The sequence below is a fragment of the Lissotriton helveticus genome, chromosome 7 (assembly GCF_964261635.1).
Source record: "Lissotriton helveticus chromosome 7, aLisHel1.1, whole genome shotgun sequence".
NCBI lineage: Eukaryota > Metazoa > Chordata > Amphibia > Caudata > Salamandridae > Lissotriton > Lissotriton helveticus.
In genome coordinates this window covers 266,113,336-266,139,453 of record NC_136068.1, presented here as the reverse complement: position 1 = coordinate 266,139,453, position 26,118 = coordinate 266,113,336, and the positions used below count along the sequence as shown (strand labels likewise).

General features: G+C 41.8%; 1 protein-coding gene across 1 annotated transcript in view; it reads left to right on the top strand.

The window, feature by feature from the left end:
• Nucleotides 1-26,118, top strand: part of ATP9A (ATPase phospholipid transporting 9A) — a 510,313-nt gene that overhangs the window by 92,627 nt on the left and 391,568 nt on the right. The window contains exons 4-5 of the mRNA XM_078652049.1: nt 3,011-3,119; nt 20,686-20,744. Coding sequence (XP_078508175.1) covers nt 3,011-3,119; nt 20,686-20,744 — 168 coding nt within the window. The remainder of the gene's footprint in view (nt 1-3,010; nt 3,120-20,685; nt 20,745-26,118) is intronic.

Here is a 26,118-nt window from a genome sequence, read left to right as displayed (position 1 = left end):
CTTTCTGTGATTACTGTGCAGAAAAACCAATGCAAGATCAGTACTGAAACCTGGCAGGGCTAACTAAGACCCATTTGTCTAATGAGTGCCATTGAGTTGGGTGAAAATAACCACTTGTGAAAATTGTGTATAAAAACTCGAGTGATGGTTATTAGCATTTTACACCCAAAAACACCACGACAATTGCTGTTATTGGGTTTGTGAATTTGACCCAAATACTTAAAAACTCCCCTTAATATGTATTAAAACATAATATTATGAACACTACATAGACAGCCGACCTTTCTTCAATCTATAATCTTTGTCACACAATCATCAGCACAACATAATTGTTTTGATAGAATCTAAAAGCACAATCTACAGTGCACTGGAGGCCTTTACGTGGTATTTATTAATGATTTTAATGGGTATGAGTGGCATAGTAGTAGGAGTGTATTCATTGAAAGACGAATTATGTTGCCTCTAAATAACTCTTTTTGTTTTAACATAGAGGCGTTTTTCATTTACGTGTGACTTTAAGATTTGTTTAATTATGTGATATGATTAAAGCCATATATTTTTTATAAACTTGATTGGTATTCAGCTATGTAGTGTTGATTGTGAAAGTGTATACTATAAAGAAAGGTTGACTGTGGAGTGTATTATGTTGTGGGCTTTTCATCTACAGTAGAATATGGTTCTAAAATGTTGTATGTGTCATCGTTGATGTACTGGTGTTCTGTGTTGTGAGGTCATTTGGTTCTGTGGTGGTTGGGACTGTCATTGTGAAGGACTCTGGCTTGACCGGCATAGGTTGTTCATCTGTCATTAAATTTTGAAGAAGACCTATAAGTGTTGTGTTATGATTGCAATGGAGTGTTTATAATATTATGTTTTAATATATATGAAGTGTTTAGTTATTTAGGTATCCCTGTCCCCTTGGTTTAAGGGTTTACTCTCTATTTTTGTTCAAATATGTAAATTTTATACTAGCAGTTTCTCAAACCTTGCATTCCTTCTGTAGTTTTACCCATTATAATAATATTAATATTTCCTATGTGTAAAGCCCAAACATATCACCCCTTGAGGTTTCAAGGTGCTGGGGGCCGTCGTTGAGATTATGTGAGTTTTTGCCCAGAGTCACATAATGCTGAGCTGGCGCAAGGGATCGAACCGTGAGATCTGCGCTCCGAAGTCAGCTCTGGCCGCTGCACCACACCCCATTTCACCTCTCTGGACTCTAGTCTGCCACCCCTTCTTCTTACTTCTAATTTTAACATTGTTAGCAAAGATGCTTCTTCACTTACTTTTCGTCATAATTGCAGCATAACTACTTATTGAATTACACAAGCCCCCTTCACCCATCCCCATCCCTGAGGTATCAGTTACCGGTGCAACCGCCACTGGTGTGTACAGTCATAACCTGCTCTTCTAGTACCAAATATTTCACTGTCAACGGTGAGGCTAGAATGAAAGGGATTATATTTTTCCTTTTGATGAGCAATTACTTACACAATTGAATGCAGTCATTCTAAATAAGACAGTTGCACTGCGACTATAAATGGTCCGGTAAATTCTGATATGTGCCGTAACTCCTTTTACAGCATTTCTCGGAATTCCAAGCTTTGCAGTAGACACCACAACCTTGCAATTTCCCCATGTAAATTTTGGCACGTCATACCTGCCAAATTGTACCAGAGGAAAAAGTGCCCAGGATATCCGCAGGCATAAATCACAAACAATTGCAGTTTATGTCCCATTTTTATGGCAAAACTCGTAGAAGGTTTTGCTTAATTTGAGCCGGTGGTTTCCGGTGCTCGGCACTGCAACTTGTCAGCATTGGTGCTTGTGACAGCTTGCCACAAGGTGGCGCAGGCTAGCTAATCTAGAGATGACCACAGCAACAGTGTATTATTAATGCTATATTCATTAAAAATGACTATTACCTTTCGCCCAAGCCATTCTAATAGCATTGGGGCCTGAAATATTCAGAATTGTCACACTTTTAGAAGTGTGTGATGGTTAATTGCTGCATTGTTGCTATCATTGGCAACATGGCAACCCCTATAGACATCTCCAACTTGGGGATCCCTCTAGACCCAAGACCACCACCCTTGAGTGCAACACCACCTAAACACCTGGCTGAAAGATGGCAAGAATGTCCTGCTCTGTAAATATGTAATATATAATTGTCTAAGCCTAATCGCTGTTAAAATGTAATCCTGAGTGAATTTGCTATTTGTGTATATATGTATATATATATATATATATATATATATATATATATATATATATATATATATATATATATATATATATATATATATATATAGAACCACTAGTATATGTAGTAGACCTTTATACTTACTACCATTTTAGAGTTTATCTGTTTGTATCTCTTCCTAGAGTGACTCTACAACTTGTACATTTGCATGTTTCCCCTCCTTTCACTCCACTTGTATATTTGCAATTTTTTTCTTCTTTTCTTCTGTTTGTATCTCTTATGTAACTCGTAATCCAAAGTCCTTATGTAACGCAACTGGTTCTTTTGTAAAGAGCTCTGACACCTTCGGGTAATGTCTGTGTTATATAAAATTGCATTAAATAAATAAACATAGCAGGGCAATGTGTGGTGGAAGCTGTAGTGTCCTCGTGAGGAGAGCCCTGGCACTTATTTATTATTATTTTTTTTACAAATTAAGCACTGATTTTATTTGCACCTCCTCCTTCAGGGCACTCATAAATGGGACCTTTGCCAAGTTATATTATCATCATTCTCTTCATCAGTAGAGTCCAGATAATAACTGTTTATATTTTTACTTTTAATTAAGAACTGCACAAAGCCTTAAATTCTTTCTCCAGAGTTAATTGCAGTAAGTATTATGGGTTCAATATGATGAGTAAAAGTGGGGCAGAAGGGGGCAGCACGCCGCCTCGTATTGATTGGTGGCATGCCGTGTTATGTAATTTACAGCAGATGCGTTCCATCTGGTTCTCATTGCGTGTTCAATTGCTTTCTCTTCCTCCTCAGGGTTTTGTGCTTGCGGTCACCATCATCCGCGAGGCGGTGGAGGAGATCCGATGCTACACGCGCGACAAGGAAGTGAACTCCCAGATATACAGCAAACTCACAGCGAGAGGTCAGCTGCGTGGCTCCTGCTTTCTTGACTCTGCTTGTCGCGTCTTGTGGCTGGCGGCCCGCGCAGCAGGGGCCGCAGCTCCATCAACTGCTGTTGACAGTGAAGGGAGGCAGAGTTCAGCGGGCGCGAGCGTGCAGGCACGTGGCCTAATTGGCACTCTGTTGCTGCTGGCGGAAGACAGACAGGGCTTCTAAACGTATACCTGAACAAGGGACCAGCTGCCGCACCGCCCACTCACTCCCTTCCAAATGAAGGCAGCTGGAAGGCTTTAGAGTCACACATTTGCAGCTTAGAAAGCACGTGGGACTCGGGATGTAATAAGAAAAAATCGAAAACTAGTGTATACGTAAAATGAGAAACTGTACATTTAGCAGGAGATTCTATGTGAGGAATACTTAACCATAGGAATGGGGGGGGGGGAAATAATCAAAAGCTGATAGATTACATAGCCTTTATAAACAATGGGAGTCACTTAAATTGGGAAATAACCTATTCTAGTTAATAAAAAATAAAAAAAATATTTAAAAGCAAAAAAGCTATTTTGAACCAATCCAGGCAACTTTAAAATCAAGATGGACAGTTATTCAAATAAACCCAGGAGAACAAAGTAATGTATTACAACGTGGTCATTCATGCTTTCAGTTTATTTTTCATGTATTAACGATGCTATGGTTACAAATCAAAACCTAAAACCATTGAAATTCACCAGCAGTGACAGACTGTGCAAACCATAACTCACACCTTTTGTTATGCACAGCACATAAGATCACACATTACATTACTGATGACATCAAAGACAACTTGATTGTTAACCTCTTTAGTGGCATTCAAAATGTAATTACGAATTACATCACTTGTTAGATTCCAGATCACATGACCAATGACATTGTTGGTACTATTTCTCTCAGAATGATGGAGTTAAGGAGGACTGTAGAGGTTAGTTAAGCTTTCTTGATGCTCAGACCTGTAGTCATGGTCATTCTTTTGTGATGCAACACTACACAATTCTTCTGCGAGAGTTCAGTACAGCAACCTAAGAGTATGTGTACCCCTTTTTTTAACCCCGAAGCAGGTCACAAGATCCAAGTAAACGAGAATTGTCCAATTTTTTCAAAATGTAACTTCACATCATACCATACGTTCTGTGTACACAAACGAGATATATTTTTGTAACAATAATACATTATGCTAATTTACAGGATTTTGTTAACGGAATTAAGTGTACTTCACAATAACTCAGATTAGTTACCAGCTATTTATTCTATCATGTCCACACCCTCATAGAAAAAACGATTTAATTCCATAGCTTAATTTTTTTGGGGGGCATTATCCATTCCAGATGCTATCGTATTCACCACAAGAAAGGATAAAATCTTTGGTTAGCAAGACACATTGCAAAGGCACTTCTCACTTTGGGAATCCTAGCAGCACTTTTAGAGACATGGATCATTTTCATTTAATGCACAGACAAATTCAGAGCATGCTCTGGTTGGCTAGTGCAGAAGCAGAATGCGATGTAGTTTATGTCCGCATTTTGCAGCAAATTATCTGCGCTGGTGGAATGATCAAATCATGCTTAACGTAAACCTGCAATGGAAGTGCATCCAGATATGAGCATGGTTACTGAAGTATCTTTTACTGGATCTGTACATACAGACATGAAGGAAGAAGCTACTTATGCAAACAAGCATTTACAATGCAATGGTTTCGCCTTTGGAAAAGTTAGAGCTATTGGCATTGTAAATGACAAAATTTGTATTTATGTGTTGGTTTTGAAAACAGATAAATAAATGGCATTGTCATTTACATTGCCATTAGCCTCTGCAGTCACTCTGCAGTCCCTAGCACTCCATAGCACTCCCTAGTCACTCTGCACTCCCTAGCAGTCCCTAGCACTCCCTAGTCACTCTGCACTCCCTAGCACTTCCTAGCCCTCCCTAGTCACTCTGCACTCCCTAGCACTCTGCACTCCCTAGCACTCTGCACTCCCTAGCACTCTGCACTCTCTAGCACTCCCTAGTCACTCTGCACTCCCTAGTCACGCTGCACTCCCTAGTGACTCTGCACTCCCTCACACTCCCTCGCACTCTGCACTCCCTTGCACTCTGCACTCCCTTGCACTCTGCACTCCCTAGCACACACACACCCAGAGCCACACACACCCACACACACCCAGAGCCACACACACCAACCCAGAGTCACACACCCACCCAGGAGAGCAAGCACAGCGAGGGGGCAGGGAAGCAAGCACAGCGAGGGGGCAGGGAAGCAAGCACAGCGAGGGGGCAGGGAAGCAAGCACAGCCAGGGGCAGGGAAGCAAGCACAGCCAGGGGGCAGGGAAGCTAGCACAGCCAGGGGGCAGGGAAGCAATCACAGCCAGGGGGCAGGGAAGCAAGCACAGCCAGGGGGCAGGGAAGCAAGCACAGAGAGGGTAGCAATTATACTTTTCCTGTTTTCAGGTTGGCTGGCCAGTCCATATTTACAACGCCAAGGTTTCTGATGGGTGGAGGGGATGCTTAGGGGAATGGTTATATGAATCTAGGATGTGAGTGACCACAGGAATTTCCCTCAATTAGATAAGCTTCCTTGGACACCAGTTGCCAAATTTGAGATGAGATTTGATCTTCGAATATGGTTTGCTCTTTTGGTGTCAATTTCATCTCAATATGAAATTTGTGGTAACTGTTTCAGAAAAGTAAAGCGTTTTCTAGGGTATTGTAGTAATTGACTCCAAGCTGGTTGTGGTATTTCATGAAGATTTAATATAAGATGTTAAGTATCCTGGAATAAGCCCCACCAGGAGCAGCCTGCAGTCAGCTCAGCCCCATCATAACTGTGCTTATCTTCAACCAGCACCCAACATTCCGTAGTGCATCACAGTGCAGAGACATTCCACAAGAAGGGCATTAAGTGGGTTAAGGCATACATGGGAATATGCAATAGGTAGAATACAACATACCTCCTTTTCTTCCAAAACAAAACAATTAACAGAGGAGCATTGAAACTAAATTAAATATAATGTAAAACAACTTGACTTTAAGAGTACAAAACTCATTGTGATACAGAGAAGGAAATGAATAAATTATATAAATTGACCAATTTCTTTCCTGTAAACAACGATGTAAAATAACAAGACTAGATAAGCGAGAACTCATACAATAGACTAGAAACTAGATTGAACTGCAATCCCACCAAGTGAATACTGTAAAATTGATATTAAGACTTTTGAGAATGTACAAACTGGAAAACCTTGAGCAAAATAAACAATAAAAACTTGACAAACGTTCCCAACAAGACATATATTGAAATGTGCAATTATAGATAGAGAAAACGGCACAAATAGAAATTGAAAACATCGAGGAGTTGAGCTTTGCAATACTTCGTGAAAATGCTAGGCTAATTGAGAAGCGTTGCACAAATAGAAAATAGAGGATAAAGGCATGCTAAAGAATGAGAGGGATGAAGGCATTAAACAGTATGTAATAGCACTTTTGAAAATGTATAAGTTTGAGAATGTGCAAACCTGGAAAACTTCAAGCAGAGGTCACCTGACATGCACAAATCGAAGAATATAAAGGATTGAGTAAAGTGCAACCTGGACAACCTCAAGTGGAAATATACCATTGAATTTGAACAAAATTACACACATGCAACCTTGTAAGAAAACAATTTGAGAAAACATTTGACTTGAAAAATTAAAGTCAAGTCCAGGCATGTATGTGAATTAAAAACACAAAAATAACAGTAGAATAATTTACAGTAACATTTGAAACCATACATTAGCAAATAATAGCATTTTGAAATTAAGAAGTATACCACCACACTGTACATAGTGAAGCATTGAAGTCCAAGGTAGATACAGTTAACAAGAACATCATGGCAGGAAAACAAAACTTTGCCGGTGTGGAAGAGCATGAGGTAAACACCCTGGCTTGTAAAGCATGTCCTAGACACACTGTCAGACACGTGAGATTTTTTTTTTTTTTTTTTTTTTAAGGCACATGAAGAGAAATAGAGTAAATGTTGAGGCAATATTAATTCCAGGGAGTCAAAGTCGTGCTCATGTAAACACGCATGACCAGTGGACTTGACATGCACCACAACGACATAGAAGAAAGTAAGGCACGTAAAATATTTCCTTGGATTAGGGCTAGAAACACGAGATAGAACTCGTGTTCAACACTGCCATCACCGATGGTGAACATCCTGAATGAGAAAGAGGACCAAAATCTTGATGTGAGGCGCCAATACTGAGATGGCGACACATTACCGAACTGATGTGCCGGGTGGCTGTAAGGTCAACCACACACCAAAACTTCTTAAAATTGACTCACTGCAGCAAATGTGCTTGAAATGAAACATCTGCGTCGTAAAAGTTCATGGCTCTGTCTACCCACTGTATAAAATATGTCTACAAATAGAGTCGTCACCCTCCCAGGCACATTTAAAGTACAAGTTAAGGTGCGTGTCCCCAACGTGTCTTTAATCTAGTTGATCTAAAGTCCTATGTCAAAACTTGGAGCACTGGTTGATAGACGGGAGGAGGTACTGCAAAATGGGAAGAATAGTATATTCTTGATGCACTGTAAAACTAACTGGTAGGCAGGTACAATGGATGTGTGCAGGAGCACTTCGAGACATGCTTGCCCTCACCAAAGGCATAGCACAGGTTGAATTGACACTTTTGACAGGTGAAATAGAGATGGAACTTCTAGAGTAGCTGGGACAAGGAAGTGAACATTTTTATTCAATAGGCTTTGATTCTGGAAGGCGGGAGCTACTGAACAACTTGAAAATTGAGCCATAAAGACTTTGGCAGAAAAATACTGCACAACTTGAAAACAAGAATAGAATTGAACCCCGTCCTTGAGTAAATGGATTGAAAATTGAACTGTACAGACGTTGGCAGAAAAATACTGCACAACTTGAAAACAAGAATAGAATTGAACCTCGTACTTGAGTAAATGAACACATGCATGCACATTGATAAATGAACAATTGAAATTTACAGTCCAACTAGAAAATGCAACAGACACCCGTGCACATAGAAAAAGACAATTTGAAATGCGCAATCCCAAATAGAGAAACTTGTAAACATGCATGCAAATACTTTTAAACCATGGAGTAATAGAACTATCACATGCATGTCTATTGATATAATTGATGAATTGAAAGTATGCAAGTACATTGATAAATAAAATACATTGAGAATGTAGAGTAATAGAAATCTTGAGAGCATGTAATTTGAGTAATATGGTATTTGACAATTGAGAAGAACTTGAAATTTGATAGGACCTGAAGATGGCATGACTTCCAAAAGTACCTTTCAAGACAGCAAAACGTGGTCTTTGTAGTTGATTTCGAGTCGAGGCGTCCCTTTACTGGAAAAAATAAAAAAACACCAAGAACTCCAACAAGGAGTATGTACATGAATTTAAAATGGAGTTCACAGTCTACCATACATTGAGAATATAATTCTAAAATGTGATTGGTTTTGCTGCTATGCATTCAACCACCATCAGACGGATGAACTCCCTTTGGTGTTTCATTAATGTATCAGCCTGTTCAGATATACTTTTTCCGACATTTTGACAGTTATTAGAGGTGCGACAGAAGGTTTTATTATCCTCAATTAATTATTTCAAGAGATTCGTTCTGCTTGCCTTTGGAAAGAAATCCATATTGAGAAATGGAAGCACTCAAAATACTACCAATATCCACCAAGTGTCGCTGTTAACAATAAATTAAGAGACTTTGTTTTGACTTGACTGTGCTTTCCTGTGAAGCTTTGACAACTGACAAGTCTCTGTGCTCAAAGAGAATTATTTTCCCCAGTGTTTTGCAGAACGTCATTTATATAGCACTAGAAACAGTTTCAATAGAAAACACAAGAGGAGATCTTGAAGGGTCTCAAAGATAACTTAGCGCGTGGAAATTGAAAAGTACCTTTGAATTATTGAAGTAACGTTCGGGTAGATACGTGTTTTCACTGGGGAGCATCTACACTGGGGAATGACAGGTGATTCCCAAACAACAATAATTGAAGGTGCGTACCTTGCATGTGATTGGTAAATAGAATGAAAACGGCAGAGGCACAAGAGGAGCACGTTGCCAATCACATTGTGCCGAACGCATTGTACGTTGCGCCGGATGGCTCCTGGTGAAGGCGTGCTGCAATGCGTCTATTACAGAGCTCCAGGTTCTGTAGCAACGGAGCCTCGAGAACAGTGATCAGACTGGAATAGCTGAGCATGAAAAAAATGCCGGTGAGTGTGCACGTGCCGGGTGAGACTCGTGCTTGAATTCAAAAATATGCACAGTGGTTGACATGTACAATATTTCAAGTGCCTGAGACCGTAAAAGACAAAAATATGTCTCAACAAATCCGGATGCTACTGTAGATCAAATGTACTAGGTAGTTTGTAGAGACATCTTGAAGGTTGGGACTTTTACAAAAAAGATATTGCTATTTCCTCAGACTGCTTGAACTGCCCAAAAGTCGAGGAGAGGACTGGGCCACAATTGAGAAAAAATAGACTTACCCCATAAGTTCATAACTGGGTAGCTGCATACTTGCTTGATTTGAAGTATCAACGTTGTAAATGTGTACAGCTCTGCTTCGTGCGATGTTTACTTAGTCGAATATGTTCACAGTTGACAGTATTTTGACAGGTCCTTTTATTGCAGGATCCTATGTAGAAATTTTTGTTCCTACTTTAGACGCAAAGAGCACTTGAAAATGTCATGTAGGTACTCTTTTGTAGCGCACACAGCTAGACGTCGTGGAAGCAGGAGCTGGCAACTCTTGATTTTTGAGGCAGTTTAACATCATAGTTGAGGTACTGTGAGTGCAGCAGGAGGTGGCAGGAAATGGCAAGAAGTATGAGATTCAATAACAGGGATGTCAGCCAAGTTTGAAGAGATGTATGGTGTGACTGAACCATTGATTATCACCAGGCTTGTGAAACGTCTTAAACCACTTGAAGGCATAACAACTGGATGAAATCTGTTACAATCTTGAGATACTGTGGAAACACTGCCACTCCAGCACTGCACTTAAATCTTGATTACACTTGTTTCAAACAACATGGCACGTAGAAAGCAGCAGAAGTTTAAATGTTGAAAACAGCCACAGTAGTTTTGAAAATACACCGTAGGTTGTAGAAATGAATCTTTGCCTTTACCATCCCTCTGGAGATATTGTATGAGTAGTAGGTACTAGAAGGCAGCAGGAATTGTAAAGTCTGCATCTTAATTAAACACCAAACCATTAGGGCCTTATTGATGGATGGGGTTTTGACATAAACAGGTGTCCTTGCGCAACATCACTTAGCTGGCAGTGCGAGGTAGAAGGGAGACGTAAGCAGGATGAACTCCCATTTTTGGATTTGTTTGAGATTGAAAGGAACAGAGCTTGAATATCATACAAAATATGGCAGGCCCATTCAACAGCTAATCCATAGAGCCAAACTGGTTATGTGATATGGTTGAAAAGTCCAATTATTGAGACATGTGAACAGGAATCTGGCACGAAGAAGTTGGGGGCGACCGGTGAAATGCTCACTGGTGAGGCTTGGTGCCAGAGTCTTTGTTTGAAGTTGGAAGATAGATAAAGATTTTGAAAGACTTGCCTTCTTGAAGCTTGATTTCTTGAGTTGAACACGTAGGTAAGATCAAATAGTCGCCATCAAAATGTAGTAATTGACTCCAAGCTGGTTGAGGTATTTCATGAAGATTTAATATAAGATGTTAAGTATCCTGGAATAAGCCCCACCAGGAGCAGCCTGCAGTCAGCTCAGCCCCATCATAACTGTGCTTATCTTCAACCAGCACCCAACATTCCGTAGTGCATCACAGTGCAGGGACATTCCACAAGAAGGGCATTAAGTGGGTTAAGGCATACATGGGAATATGCAATAGGTAGAATACAACAGGTATTTACTAGTATTCCCAAAATTCATTTTGAAGGTCAACATATTCTTCACAGGGATTTTTTTCTGTGAATTCCTAATATTCTCGTTGGAGACATTTTAGGAGTCTCTGGGTTAGTCAAAGGAGAATAGCCATGAGTGACTACATTCCCTGAGTAACAGACAAGAGCTGTCCCTCTGTGTTACATCTCCAGCTCAATGTATGGGCGGGGCCATGTTTTCGGAACAGCCATCCACTCTCGCCCGTGGCTTGCCTGCGTCTTAAATTAGTATTCCTCGAGTCACTTTCTCCAACCTGAAAGTGTGATGTTTACATTGCTCGGAACGTTTGCCAATCAGAATACATAAATTCATATGCATTTCACTGGCTCTCACCACTGACACCCAGTGGGCGAATCCTGAAGGGAAAAGGGCCACTTTCATGTCTGTAACCAGCAGCCTTTTTTCGAATATCCAAACTAAAATCATAAGCGATTCCTAAAAAACATGTGTGCAACAAGTAAAAGTTTGAGTGCGGCACCGACCGCTGCAGGGCACTCCGCGGAGCACCCGGTACACTCCGGAGGAGGCGCGCAGGGTGCAATCACCCCCGGGCCCGGGCCACACCTTGGGCGTACAAGGCAGGAGATGCAATACAGAGCCTGCTTCCTGGGAGCTACAAGGGGACAAGACGGACCACTGCTTCATCGCAAAGCCGGAAGGATTAGCGAAGATTCACGCCCAGTCGTCGTTCTCCCTCTGTTACCATGGCAATCAAATCTGCCTTGAAGCAGGTTTGTTCGCTCTTAAATAAAAAAAAAATCAAGACTACTCTTCTCTGAATGTAAGCAAGCCGCTGTCGCGCAGAGTTGACTCGATCTTGAAGTAAAAGCATCTTTTCATTCTGGGTTCTGTTCGTTTAGCTTTAGGGATGCCTTAGGTCACTTGTCTGATTTCCCTCCGAGGAGCTGTAGTCCTGAAGTTTCCTGTGCCGTGATGTCAACGAAGGACTTCTCGATCTCTGCTTTGAACACAGTGCCGAAAACCATCTGATACACAGTGCGAAAAATAGGCCATTTTGTGGCAGCTTGTAGGCCGATACCAGCCACCAATCCACACCAAAGCAGCCATCGCCTACCGCAGGCGGCTGCGCCCTCCAATGCCTTAGTCCAGGGTTCGTAGGGCACAGGCATATATTAACCAGTTTTGTAGCAGACAATACTAGCATTCCTTTAACAGCACCAAACAAACACCTACGGGCACACGGACAGCGGGAGGGGGGCAGGAATGGACAGCGGGAGGGGGGGGCGGGAATGGGCACACGAACAGCGGGAAGGGGTGGCAGGAACGGGCACACAGACAGCGGGAGGGGGGGCGGGAACGGAGAGCGGGACATCGCGCAACCCACCCCTACAAAGGACACTTCCGAAATGGTGGAAAACCAAGCTGTAAAAAAATAAATAAATAAACACCGCCGCATGACGATCGCAAGGGGGCGGGATGAGTAAAAATGGCCGGAACGCCCACTAATCTGCTCCGCCATGATGGACAGAGCTCTGTTCCAATGGCTAGCCTCCATTTATGGAGCTAGCCAATGGAACAGAGGGGCGGGACATGAGTACACATCTCTAGACATATGCTTTCGCCTTGCGCGAAGGTCTGCTGCGCAGCCTTTCGGTGAGGCGAAACCTAAAAAGGAGTTACATGGCCATGCCAGTCTGTAGGGGGTAAGCGCAGTAGCTTTGCAATCATTCTGATTCATAAAGTACTGCAAAAATTGAAAGAATCAAAAATTATGATGATCCCAGATGGCCAAAATGAGCCCTATATATTCTTCACAAATGTAGAGCAATTGTTCGTTCAGGAAATCTTACGATTTCAGATTTACTGACCAGGAGGAACATCAGCATTCCGCACCAATGATTATGAAATTGTTAGCATGCACAATAAAGTCTTCGTGTTCGGATAAAAAATAGGATATCTGTCTGTAAATATATTTTCTACGAGGTACCAAAGATCAGGTTTGGCCTGTTACTTTTGTATACAATGTGGGATGGGGGTACCGCCAGGTATATGACTCTGTAAGATCTCAAAAGCTTGGCTCTGCTGTCATTATTCGGAGCCTTTAAAATATGTGTAAACTGAGGATAGATCTGCCGATAAAGACGTAAGTGTGAGTTATCTGCGTAAACTGAGAAATTTTACTGTTAGATGGCCAATCCTGTAATAATTTTGTAACCTAAGAGATACCTTTGCTGTGCAAATCCTAAAATGTCAGTTGTTGCTCACATAAAGCATTGTTCTCATGTGTGCAATCTTAGCCTGTAACAACACTTTATACAAATGGTAGTTATGTGAGCAGCAGTGTGAATTGGTAATTTATCTGTGATCCAGTAGATATCTCTGCTGTCATAGGTCTGAGAGTCTAAGAGCTGTCTAACAATGAATAGTTGTGCTTCCTGATATCAAAATATGTAATTACGGGTAACCTGAGCCGGAGCCATGTTGGCATTAGCTTGAGTTTGTAATTGTAGGTGCAAGACGGTAGGTTAAAAGATCAGCATTAAAAGGTAGGGAAGTCTTAACATTTAAAACAAAAAGTTTGAAACCTTCTGCTTTACCTTTAATGAAGTTATAAATTAGTTTGAACAAAAAATGTTTGAAAATGTTGCTTGTAATTAAATGTTAAGTGCTCTTTTTAGAGGTAATCACTGATATTGGAACTGGTATCTGTAACATTACCCCCAATACTAACACTCATCTAATTATTTATGCCATGTTTAAAAGTGTCTTCACCAAAACACCCTAACACTCACACCCATCTTACCCTATTCCTATCCCTTGTCCTAAGTTTCACCATCAGCCTTACCCTATCCATATGCTTAAGAATAGTCCACGAGCTAGCCCTCAAATCCTAAACCAAACTCATACTCTTACCCCACTCCTAATCCTTAACCTAAAGCTAAACATTTCTTCTATTTTAATGCTACTGGCTGCATCTAACCATTATCCTTTGTTCAACTCATATTGACCATAATAAATGGTATAATTTAAAAGCTTTTTTACATATTTCTTACAATATTAAATCATTCTCGCACTTTTTGTTTTACACTCTATACTAGTATCATACGTCTTTTCAGACTATTTGTTTTATCGTTTGAGCGTTCAAATTTGTTTCAAACTTTTTACCTAATAACGAGGGATAGCTCTGTTGTTTAAAGATTGAATATGAGGGAAAATCCACTGTTATTAAAACTAAGTCTGTTACCGCTCCATAGTCTGAGGAATAGCTTTTCTATCAAGTGCCTAAGGCTTTGGGGCATCGTTGGCTTTCATGGACCGTTCTCCCTCACAGGTGGCCAACAATCAAGGCACATCTATGAATCACATTTAACAAAAGCATGGTCACATATTACAAATGTGCTCAACAGTACCGTAAACAGGGCTCGAGTCGGGGGTACACGTGGGCGGACAGCATCCCCCCACTCTTTTCACAGGGTGGACTCCATCCCCCCTGCCAAGAAGCTGGGCCCCACAGAAATAAGCTGAACTTGTACCGGTGTAATTTTCAGACACTGGGACACGTTCAGCATGTGATGTCATGAGGTAATTTGCATATTTTCAGTCCCCCCACTTCTTTTTATAGGACTTGTGCCCTGACCGTAAATTCTATCATCTTGATAGGCTGAGAAAAGTACAGTGTGGGAGTAGGTCTTGGTCATCCTAGCAGCTCGGAGGGAGGAGGAAAGGAAAGGTCTGGGGACGCTTGGAGCACGGGGCATTCAGAAGAGGGAAGGAGGTAGGCCATGCATGAGTTCTAGTGAGAAGAGTTGGGGTCAGACATTTGGAAATCAGGACCTCCTTTTCCAGGCATACAATTGAAGGCCAAAGGAAAACCCTTGGAAGAAGGAGGCTGTCTGCTCCTTCCCTCATGACAATGTCAGCAGGATGCTCAGTGGTATGAGGCTGCCTCTTGTCATCACTACAATGTCACTGTCAAACCTCTCATGTAGCCTCTCATTAATGGACACATTAATCTGTGAGGCCACAACAAAAGGGACTGTTGGAGGAGTAGAGTCCGGGGGCTACTTGTTTCTCTTGCTTGCTAAAGGCAAGGCACAAAGGGACACTGAGGTCCTTGAAGAAACTCTCCTCCTGGTGCTGATGTAGAGTGCCCGCACCCTCATAGCTAACTACTGGGAGCTTCACCTTAAAGGCAATGGCCCTCATGTTAGGCAGCTTGCTTGGCTAATCTGGTGAGGTCCCTGTGGCCTTTCCCGAGGATGGGCTGGAGCACTGCAAGTGATGCATTCGGGGCGATGGGAGGGTGTAGGGTGCAAAGCCCCACATACATTTCCTCTGAAATTCATGGACAACTACAGGTTGGGCAGGACCTTATTTTACTCACCAGTGTGCCACTTGCATTACAGTTGAAGAGCTTATCTTTGAAATACAGCACTGTACTCTAATAAGTCCTACATTTGTCTGACAAGCTAAACAATCATTGTTGGTGTAAGTGTATGGGTAGGTTGATGAATACTTAAATTAAGGGATCGTATGTAGGTTGTCCAGACTGTATCACGGAAAAATACACTTTTCTATGAGACCTCTTGCCTCTGGTGAGGTGCAGATACATGCAAGACGGTCCTCTCCTTACAGATGTATGTTGCCCAACCCACCAGCATATAGTCTCACCGCTACACTCCGAACACGTACTGTCACACAGACCTGTGCAGTTAGACCCTCCAACCACTGTTGCCTTGCAATAGAGCTGTGCTCATCTGATTTAGTGTCTTCTCCTTTCCTCTGCTTCCTTGTCCCTTAGGTAGGGCAGAGTCCTGGGACATGTATCTTTATCTGTACGCCATAGTATTTACAATTCAAGATGTATTCTGCTATGCCTACTTGCAACATATTCTTTGACGCAGCTGCCCTGAAGATGGGCAGTATGATGCATTCGCCATGCTAGGACACTACTTCTATGACTTAGTCCTTCAAAAGTCTCCCTTTCATTCTTGTGCTCCCTTATGCGCACTCCTTTCTCCTTCCGTTGATTCGATTTTCTCCAACACCGGCGACTAGTACTGTTCCTCTGCCACCTCATGTTTGATCTCTATTTTTTAACTTTATTTATTACCATGGTGTGGATGCCCGCTTTAATTCCAGTTTTCAATCCTAACTCTGTTGAGATACCTACCGGAATTTACAGTAAGAAAACCGGTTCCACCCCCTGCTGTTTGCCGGTAGTACCCCAGGAGCTGGGCAGAAACCCTGCATAAGTGAAATATAGATCTTGCGGACAAGTAAATCTGAGGTGCTCTTGTAAATTTACATACTTACATATGCAATGCCAGATGGAATACAACAAGTTGTTTACCACATATTTCATATATACATTGCTATGGGTGGAGTTGCACACTGGTCACTAGCCTGTCCCAGTCCTCCCAGTGCATCATGGTACATGCAGTTCAAGGCAGACTATAACTTACATTTTTTCTTGTGGTCACTTCAGTGACCAAGCGCAGCCAGTGCTGACAGCCCTTCGCTCTAGTGCTTTGTTCTGAAGTGCTCAGAAAGGCGAAGAGTCACTTGGGGGTGGACATGGCCTGTTGCTTATTGTCTGCGGATGAGAGCCAAACGGCTCCAGGTGCAGACCCTGGCCCTGGAATCGATCTCCAGCGCCCCCTACAGGGCAGGAGCATGCACATTCATTGCTAGGGGTAATACATGTTGTACCCTGGCTGTGTGCTCTTGGTGTGCTGCTTAGCGAGACGTTACTCAAGTCCCAATAAAAGAAATCTTTTTTTATTTGTGTTGCACATTTCTCCCCTTTGACCACACAATGCCAGGCAACGACGAAAAGCTGCAGGAACACCATAATACCATTCATACAAGGGCTTGGTCTTTTCAGCCTGCCTTCCGGTGTCCACTTCTCATCCCTGTCCTGATAATGAATTGTATTAGCATTTCAAAAAGCCCATGAGAGGGGAACGCTCTTCCTGTGGCGGGCTTGTTCCTGTGCAACTAAATGATTGACCACAGTTTCGATAAATGCTCTAATTCACCGGGAACAATAAATGCCGGGTTTGTCCGCTGAACATTTGGTGTGTGGTATTTCTTGCACACAACCTTCAAACGAAGACATGTGACAAGGAAGCAAAGGCTGATCCGATACTTTCGCTTTTAAATGACTTTTTTTTTTTATCTCGGTGGGGTTTTGACATCCTTACACTGCAGTCACCTCACGTTAAAGTGCAGGTCTGTTACACTTTAATCCTTAGGTTTCAGAAACGGGTATATCCCCCATAGTTGAAAACCGCTCTTGTTTGAGAACATTGCCATTTAAAGTAAAAAAAAAAAAAAACATCTTTATGAAATAAATATATTTATTTCCATTTACCATTAATGTATTCGAAGACGATTACATTGGATATTGTATTCTTTTCGAGTGTGGCATTTTGGCGGTGTTTTTGATCATTCGGAAATAACTTGGTACATGCCTCGCTGTTAAAAACACACGTAATAGAGTCGAAAATCGAATAATGAACCTACTTATCTTTTGAATTTCCCCTCTTTCCTAGTTTTCCCGTGAACCTCTCCATTCCATTAGTTCTATTTACTCTACTGGTTTCCATTATACATCTTCATCTCTTGGCTACTCAGATTACTGCCTCCTTCTATTATTCTGCGTGAGAGGGTCAACAAGAGCATTCAATGCTTATTTGCTTATTTACACTGGCACTACAGGTATCCTGCCATTTGTCCCTAATCCCATCCGATTATTTCTTTGTATTTTTGGTGGTTTCCAGGGTCACTAGCTGTGCTGGGGAGCTTTGTCACAGCCAGTTGGAAACAGAATTTTAGATTAAATAAATGCATCCTACAGTGTTTTACACGACCCATTCTAAGGCAGCCTTCATACTCTGTGCCAAGTAAACTATTGGTACGTCAATCATGGTGTGCCTTATCTCTTATTGAATTGCCTCTCTGAATATTTCCAGATCTCATTGAATCTTTTTCCCCCATCCATAGTACTTTGTTTTATTCTGAATGGTTTTGTTACTTTTTTGAGGCGGGTAGTGGTCAGCTTACAATTGCGAGTTAACTGTAACGTAGTAGAATCCTCAAATTTCTCAAAAACACCCTGTTTGATAAGAAACTTTTACAAATAACTATACAAGGTGAAGACTTCGATTAATAGACAAAGTTATTAGAGGAAATAATTTCACCCAAGTTTTGTAAAATGTTTGTCCCAAATGGGCGTTGCTTCTCAGGTATCTGTATGCTGGGCTTTTACACTTGAAGAAGCATCTGGCTGTGTCCTGGGGTTATAAATCTGAAAAAAAGATTGGGTGATTCTGTTTGTTTTCTAACTCACATTTCAGACCATGGAAGGAAAAATAGACCTTAACAATGAGATTGTCACCAGTTTCGGCTATCTGCACCCGTGGGGTTATTTGACTAGCAGTAAGCAACAAAGAGCTCAAGATTGTATGAAGGTAATTTGTAATTGCGAGCTGTCTGCCATGAAAACAAAATAGCTGTTAAGCTAAGTTTTTGATGAAAAGGTATACTTCTGATATTCAAACAGAATCACCCAATCTTTTATTCACATCTTCCATGGGAGTGGGCTAGGTTGGTGGTGGCGTTTCTTTCAAGTCTCATTCACACATTGCCCTGGTATTGGGGTTGAGCATGGTACAGAGAGTGGTACTCTTCGGAGTCCCATATCTCCATCAATGGTCACTGAATTTGGAAGGTCTATTGAGCCAAAATACTTAAGCCAACAAACTTTATTTATTACTTGGGGATTAACATTAAAGTTGAGTGTGGGCTTGTGTCGACTCCAAATTTACTATCCCAGGAGGGCACTAAAACGCCTCACAGCTCGGGCAAACATTACTCGTTGAGTGACAGACATTCAAATGAGTGGAAAGTTCACTTTTAGTGCTTTATCTGCCAACAGGGTTCCAACCAAGCAACTTACTATGAATGACTTGGTGATGAAGCAGATTAAACCCATGCTATCATTTATGTGCTGCTGTCTTTTCTTTCAAATTCTTTCGTTTTATGTGCAACTATTCAAAAGAAGTATATAAAGGTATGTGTGGGCAAATGAGCCCATAAAACCGCTGCAAAATGTAAGGAATTTTCAGTTTAGTAACCTCAGCGATGGCGCTGGTGGTGTGCGTCACCACAGCAGCAGGCTGCCAAACATCTCGAATGGGTTCCATTGTTCATCGGAACCACTTTCAAGGTTCTCATAGCTGCCGACCTCCCTTTCCTGATCTGCTCTGTGATCAGTAGTCACCAAGTGTGGTGAAGGCTACAATAGATGTTCTGTTTTTGCCAGGGACTTACCTGTTGGAACCCTCACAAATGTCCTGGAAAAACGCAGAATGAGCTAAAAGGGCCTTTGGGGATGTGGAGCAGATGTCTATGAAGGGAAGTTCAAATTGTGTGTCAATAAAAAAACCACTGGTTTCTACAAAGGAAATGTAGTTTCAAGGGTATGTTAATACTAGCGGAGTCAAGTCAATCAATCTTATTTTTGGCGTAAGCCATAAAAGCAGTTTCAAAGAACATTTCTGTATACAACACAGTTGGTGAGAATTAACATATAAAATTACAATAGCCGAAATAAAGATTAAGTTACATTCTAGTCAAAAATCTTCATACAATGTACTTGTAATGGAGCTGCATAGTGGTAGGCAGTTATTTTGTTTTAAATCATGTTATGTACGCTGTTTTGGTTTTATGTATTATGATGTCTTTTTTTTGTAGAATGGTGTTTTGAATGGTTAGTTGCCTCAAAGGAAATGATGTGTGAAACCAACATAATTATGATATTCACACCATCCCAAACTTATCGCCTCTGATTCTTGCATTCCACTTTGACTGTTGGATAGTATGTAGTTTTGATAAGGAAAACATGATTTCAGTAGCTTTCAGACACAATTTTCAGACAACACTCAAGTTGTTCTCAATGATCAGTACCATATCAACATTCACATATTTTCTCAAAAGCATTAATTTATTGTTCTTGTGTTTGCTGATAATGCCTCTGAATTAATTTCAAAATGGAGAAACACTGGCTTGACTTCACTATGCCCTGCGTGCCTTTCTGCACCTGAGTCCAACACACATTTTCTTTTTCATTGCCATGCATACGATGACCATAGGAGACAATGGATTGTACCAGTTTGTAGGTTACTGTCTTGTAGTAGGCCAGCCGAGGCATTTAGAATATTTTCATCTGACACCACAAGGTGGTTGGCTTTTCCTTTGTCCAGATGTTTATTTGCTTGGTGGAGGAGATCCAGGATAATCAAATCTGCTCTGGGGAGTAGATTATGATCTCGATATTGTTTACATAAGCCTGTATTGACGCTGATGTATTGTAACTGTTTCTTTGAATCTGAACTATGCCCATATAAGAACACATTGACTGATGAATTATGACTGTTATTTGATTTGTTCATAATTAAGTTTGCTACTAAAGGGTCTTGGGATCAAATGTTTTTTTCTAGTAATTTTAAATTGTTGTTTTATGAAAAGTTTTTATTATCTTAAATTGTATTACTTGTTGCAATGATCAAGTGATTGATCGAATAAAATATTCTTCTTCTAATTTAGTACTTTTTTGTTTTTGCAGGCACCGCCAAGGTGAAGAGCTGTAACATTCAAGTGGGCGACCTTATTCTTATTGAAAAAGTTAGTTAAAAATTGTTTCAATTTATTAGCGCTTTCTTAACCCAAGTGACCTTTTGTATGTTTTTGGGAATTCTATCATTCAGTTAGGTTTGTTGGTGATTGGTTATATATAGTTAACAGCCTGTTGTTAAGTGTTTAGTGGCGGTTTAGATGAAAGTAAAATTAGTTTGATCTAGGAGGAACTATTTGTAGTGTCATAAATGTATTATTGGATGTGCAGAGTAATTTTGGTTTTCTTAACTTTTGCTTTGGGTGGCCAGTTTTACTTTGCTTGGCCAATGCAGAGTGATTTCACAGTCCAGGTAGTTGGCTATAATGTGTACACCTAGGGGTTACTCTAGTGTGGACATGAAGTTATGGTTGCATTGTTTTGTGGAGTGGCATTTAAATAGTACTTCCTTACCTCTTAATGGAGCCTCCAATCATTTTCTGGGTGGTCAGGTAAGCAGCTCCTCAGCTTCATGTGCATGGTTGGTAGAGTGTCTGTTTCATTTTAATGTCTACATGGGAAATATTTTGGTGATTCATTTGTGTGAGGGTTGGAGGTTTGCTCTAAACGTTTCACAACAACTTGTGGCTTCATTTAAAAATATTGGGTAGCAGAAAGCTGTGGGAGAGATAGAATTGTATTTCCATGTACTTAATATCGTACATTTGTTTGTTGACATTGCTGGAAGCTATTCTTGTGGCTGTGCTTAGTGAGAAAGGGGGAATTGCGACCTGCTTAAAGACATGTGACTCAGGAAATCAAGACATTACTGTGTACAAAGACCTATGGTTTCCATCAAAGAGAAGACATTCTTTGACCCAGAAAGTCAAAAGATCTTCTTACATATGTCTGTTGGTTCACGTAGGACCAGAGAATACTATAATAATGTGTATATGGTTCTATGGCATCCGGATAGGATCAGAGATGCTGTTACCCACTAAGAGCAGAGAACACCATTACTACACTCAAGAAATTATGTCAGAAAGTTGAGCGACAATAGTGAATGTTTAATAATTTAATACATAATGGATGAGCAAGAAATCTCCTCTTGTCATGAGCTCACTGAAGTTTGACCTCTGATTAATTGTAACGTAACGGACTAACAGAAATATAAATCCGAAAGGGGAAAGGGTTTCGAATTCTGATTTCTGCCTTATTTGTCCATAAGCCTGAAAGCAGCCAGAGTTGCTCAGCTGCCTTTTTGCCCCCCTGTTCTCAACAATCAAATATTTTGTGTAGCAGTAGGCCATCTGCCCCTGTGCAGTTTGAGGGAATGGTAGTTGAGCGGGTTGGTTCTTGTGGGAGCTAGACCTATAAGTTTGTAGTTATGAGGCACCATTTACTGAAATAGAAGCAGTAAGTTATTTCGCTTTTTTTCTGCCTATGGATTGCGTAAAGGGTGGCATATTAATAAAGAGTTTATTAATTACATTTTTCTGCTGTATGTGTAGTTGGTCAATAAACTGGAATGATTGTGGTTCCTGTGATTTCCGCTGCCTTTGGTAATGGCCCCAGGACTTTTTCATGGACAGAGACATTGCAGACTCCCTCTTTGTCTGTGGCACCAGAGACGCCATGATGTGGATGTACTTTTAGGGCATTTCTGTTGGTGACAATCTGTTGGCATCTTTATCATGAGGAGCGAGCTTGTACTCAATCCCATACCACATACAGCTCTAGTCCTATTAAGAGACAACATAGAAGGTATCTGGCCGCCAGGCCGTCCTGCCATTTTTCTGGGCAGCATTAACAAAAATTGTGCCCTGTTTACACCAGTCGTTAGTGAAGTTATTTTTCCCTTTACCATTTGACAATTTAGCGAAGAATAAAGCAATCGTTGGAAGCACAAAATTGACATCTTTTTCCAACTTTGGATATAAAATGTACTGTCTAGAAAGCATTTGTATGGCTCGACATTGCAAACCTCTGTGGCTAGGTAGATCCTACACATTTGTAAACAGAACAGTCATAATTATCCTTTGGAGAATAGTATTTAAGCCAAGAAGCTTCAGCAAACGTGCCTGTCCTGTCTGTGTGCTCAATGGTTGCAGGTGGTAGGCACAGTAGTTCTTTTTGGGAGCAGGGTTTTATATATCATCATCAGACCCAGGGCAAGAGTGGAAAGGTAGAAATGGGAGGAAGACGGAAGAAGAGAAAGCTAGGAAACTGTGATAAAAAGAAAAAAAGAATGAACATCGAAACTGCAACAGTGTGATAAAGAGACAGACAGTGGAGTAAGAAAGAGTCATGAGGTAGAATGAAGACTAGATAGTCTTGGTATTATTCAGCAATCCCGGCATTTTGGATTGCCAGTGAATGGTTACTACGAACAACTTTGGGCCATATGGGATCAATTTTGAACATTCATTTTGGGTAGTCAATCTTCTGATTTTAATGTGAAACACATGTAAATACAGGTATTCAGAAACGCTGTTAACATACGTTATGTGTGCAAATAATGGTTAGCACCTTAGTTAGCCATGTTGTCTTTGCAAATGTCTGGAAATAAAGTGGCTTATAGGCACTGCTATCTATATATAATTCATATATGGGAATAAAGAATTGAATGTGGCAAACAGTGTAATGATCGAGTGTACTTTTGAGAAATAGTCCCCCCCCCCCATCTATTCCAATGGAAGCACTTCATGGAAGGCGGATTGATAGACGAAACAGTCAATAGCATGTGAGAGAGAGTAGTACTCCTCTTGGTAAAGCCAAAGCAGGGGAAAAGCATTGTCAGCGAGATTCTAAGGATGTGAGTCTTGAGATTTCGCAACAAATGCAGCAGCTTAACAAACTAAAATTGATGACAGGGAGGAAGCGGATTAGGGTTTTTAAGGGGATATAGGTTCCAGCGTGGGGGGTCTTAGAGATGTCCGAGATCATCCTTAAAAGTAGCCAACATTCTTGAAGCCCTTCAGATCAATCCAAACATTTACCCGTGTGTTGAGTACATGTAGAAACTAGTACACCTGCAAGTTACAGGTTTCCAACTCAGTGAGACAGCTGAGTAAGTTGAGTGCCTCCGGGGGCAGTCTTTATGTAACCTGCAAGTCTTAGGTTTGGTTAATACACCTCCTCAACAAGTGTGTGTGTTGTGTGTGTGTGTATGTTTTCGGTGAAAATTGCAAAAAACACAGTTGATGGACAGAATGTAGAACAATGTCATACATTCACCCCAGTACAAGGATCTGGGCCTAAATCCATCGTTTTTTTGCACTCCACACCACCCTGGGTTAGACACTGGCTATATGCAAATCAGCGCTGACCCTGTGCCTCATGGGAACAGTCCAGTCCGAACTACCAAGCCATGTCTTTCCCAGACCGGAATCAAGCATCCAAGGACCGGTTTCTGGCTATCAGCCATCTTCAGCCTGGATAGCTTGACTCCAGTGGTGTGGAGAGCCTGGGACTCACGTCTGAGCATACCCAGCCCACTCGGGGTGAAAATTGCAAAAAACACAGTTGATGGACAGAATGTAGAACAATGTCATACATTCACCCCAGTACAAGGATCTGGGCCTAAATCCATCGTTTTTTTGCACTCCACACCACCCTGGGTTAGACACTGGCTATATGCAAATCAGCGCTGACCCTGTGCCTCATGGGAACAGTCCAGTCCGAACTACCAAGCCATGTCTTTCCCAGACCGGAATCAAGCATCCAAGGACCGGTTTCTGGCTATCAGCCTTCTTCAGCCTGGATAGCTTGACTCCAGTGGTGTGGAGAGCCTGGGACTCACGTCTGAGCATACCCAGCCCACTCGGGGTGAAAATTGCAAAAAACACAGTTGATGGACAGAATGTAGAACAATGTCATACATTCACCCCAGTACAAGGATCTGGGCCTAAATCCATCGTTTTTTTGCACTCCACACCACCCTGGGTTAGACACTGGCTATATGCAAATCAGCGCTGACCCTGTGCCTCATGGGAACAGTCCAGTCCGAACTACCAAGCCATGTCTTTCCCAGACCGGAATCAAGCATCCAAGGACCGGTTTCTGGCTATCAGCCTTCTTCAGCCTGGATAGCTTGACTCCAGTGGTGTGGAGAGCCTGGGACTCACGTCTGAGCATACCCAGCCCACTCGGGGTGAAAATTGCAAAAAACTCAGTTGATGGACAGAATGTAGAACAATGTCATACATTCACCCCAGTACAAGGATCTGGGCCTAAATCCATCGTTTTTTTGTACTCCACACCACCCTGGGTTAGACACTGGCTATATGCAAATCAGCGCTGACCCTGTGCCTCATGGGAACAGTCCAGTCCGAACTACCAAGCCATGTCTTTCCCAGACCGGACTCAAGCATCCAAGGACCGGTTTCTGGCTATCAGCCTTCTTCAGCCTGGATAGCTTGACTCCAGTGGTGTGGAGAGCCTGGGACTCACGTCTGAGCATACCCAGCCCACTCGGGGTGAAAATTGCAAAAAACACAGTTGATGGACAGAATGTAGAACAATGTCATACATTCACCCCAGTACAAGGATCTGGGCCTAAATCCATCGTTTTTTTGCACTCCACACCACCCTGGGTTAGACACTGGCTATATGCAAATCAGCGCTGACCCTGTGCCTCATGGGAACAGTCCAGTCCGAACTACCAAGCCATGTCTTTCCCAGACCGGAATCAAGCATCCAAGGACCGGTTTCTGGCTATCAGCCTTCTTCAGCCTGGATAGCTTGACTCCAGTGGTTTGGAGAGCCTGGGACTCACGTCTGAGCATACCCAGCCCACACGGGGTGAAAATTGCAAAAAACACAGTTGATGGACAGAATGTAGAACAATGTCATACATTCACCCCAGTACAAGGATCTGGGCCTAAATCCATCGTTTTTTTGCACTCCACACCACCCTGGGTTAGACACTGGCTATATGCAAATCAGCGCTGACCCTGTGCCTCATGGGAACAGTCCAGTCCGAACTACCAAGCCATGTCTTTCCCAGACCGGAATCAAGCATCCAAGGACCGGTTTCTGGCTATCAGCCTTCTTCAGCCTGGATAGCTTGACTCCAGTGGTGTGGAGAGCCTGGGACTCACGTCTGAGCATACCCAGCCCACTCGGGGTGAAAATTGCAAAAAACACAGTTGATGGACAGAATGTAGAACAATGTCATACATTCACCCCAGTACAAGGATCTGGGCCTAAATCCATCGTTTTTTTGCACTCCACACCACCCTGGGTTAGACACTGGCTATATGCAAATCAGCGCTGACCCTGTGCCTCATGGGAACAGTCCAGTCCGAACTACCAAGCCATGTCTTTCCTTGAGCATGAATGGGAAAAATGGACAAGAATGCATAAATGTTTGTGCATTGGATATCTTTTGAAAGCTATTTGTTTGGCATAATGTAATTGGTGACACTATCATTAGCAACGAGA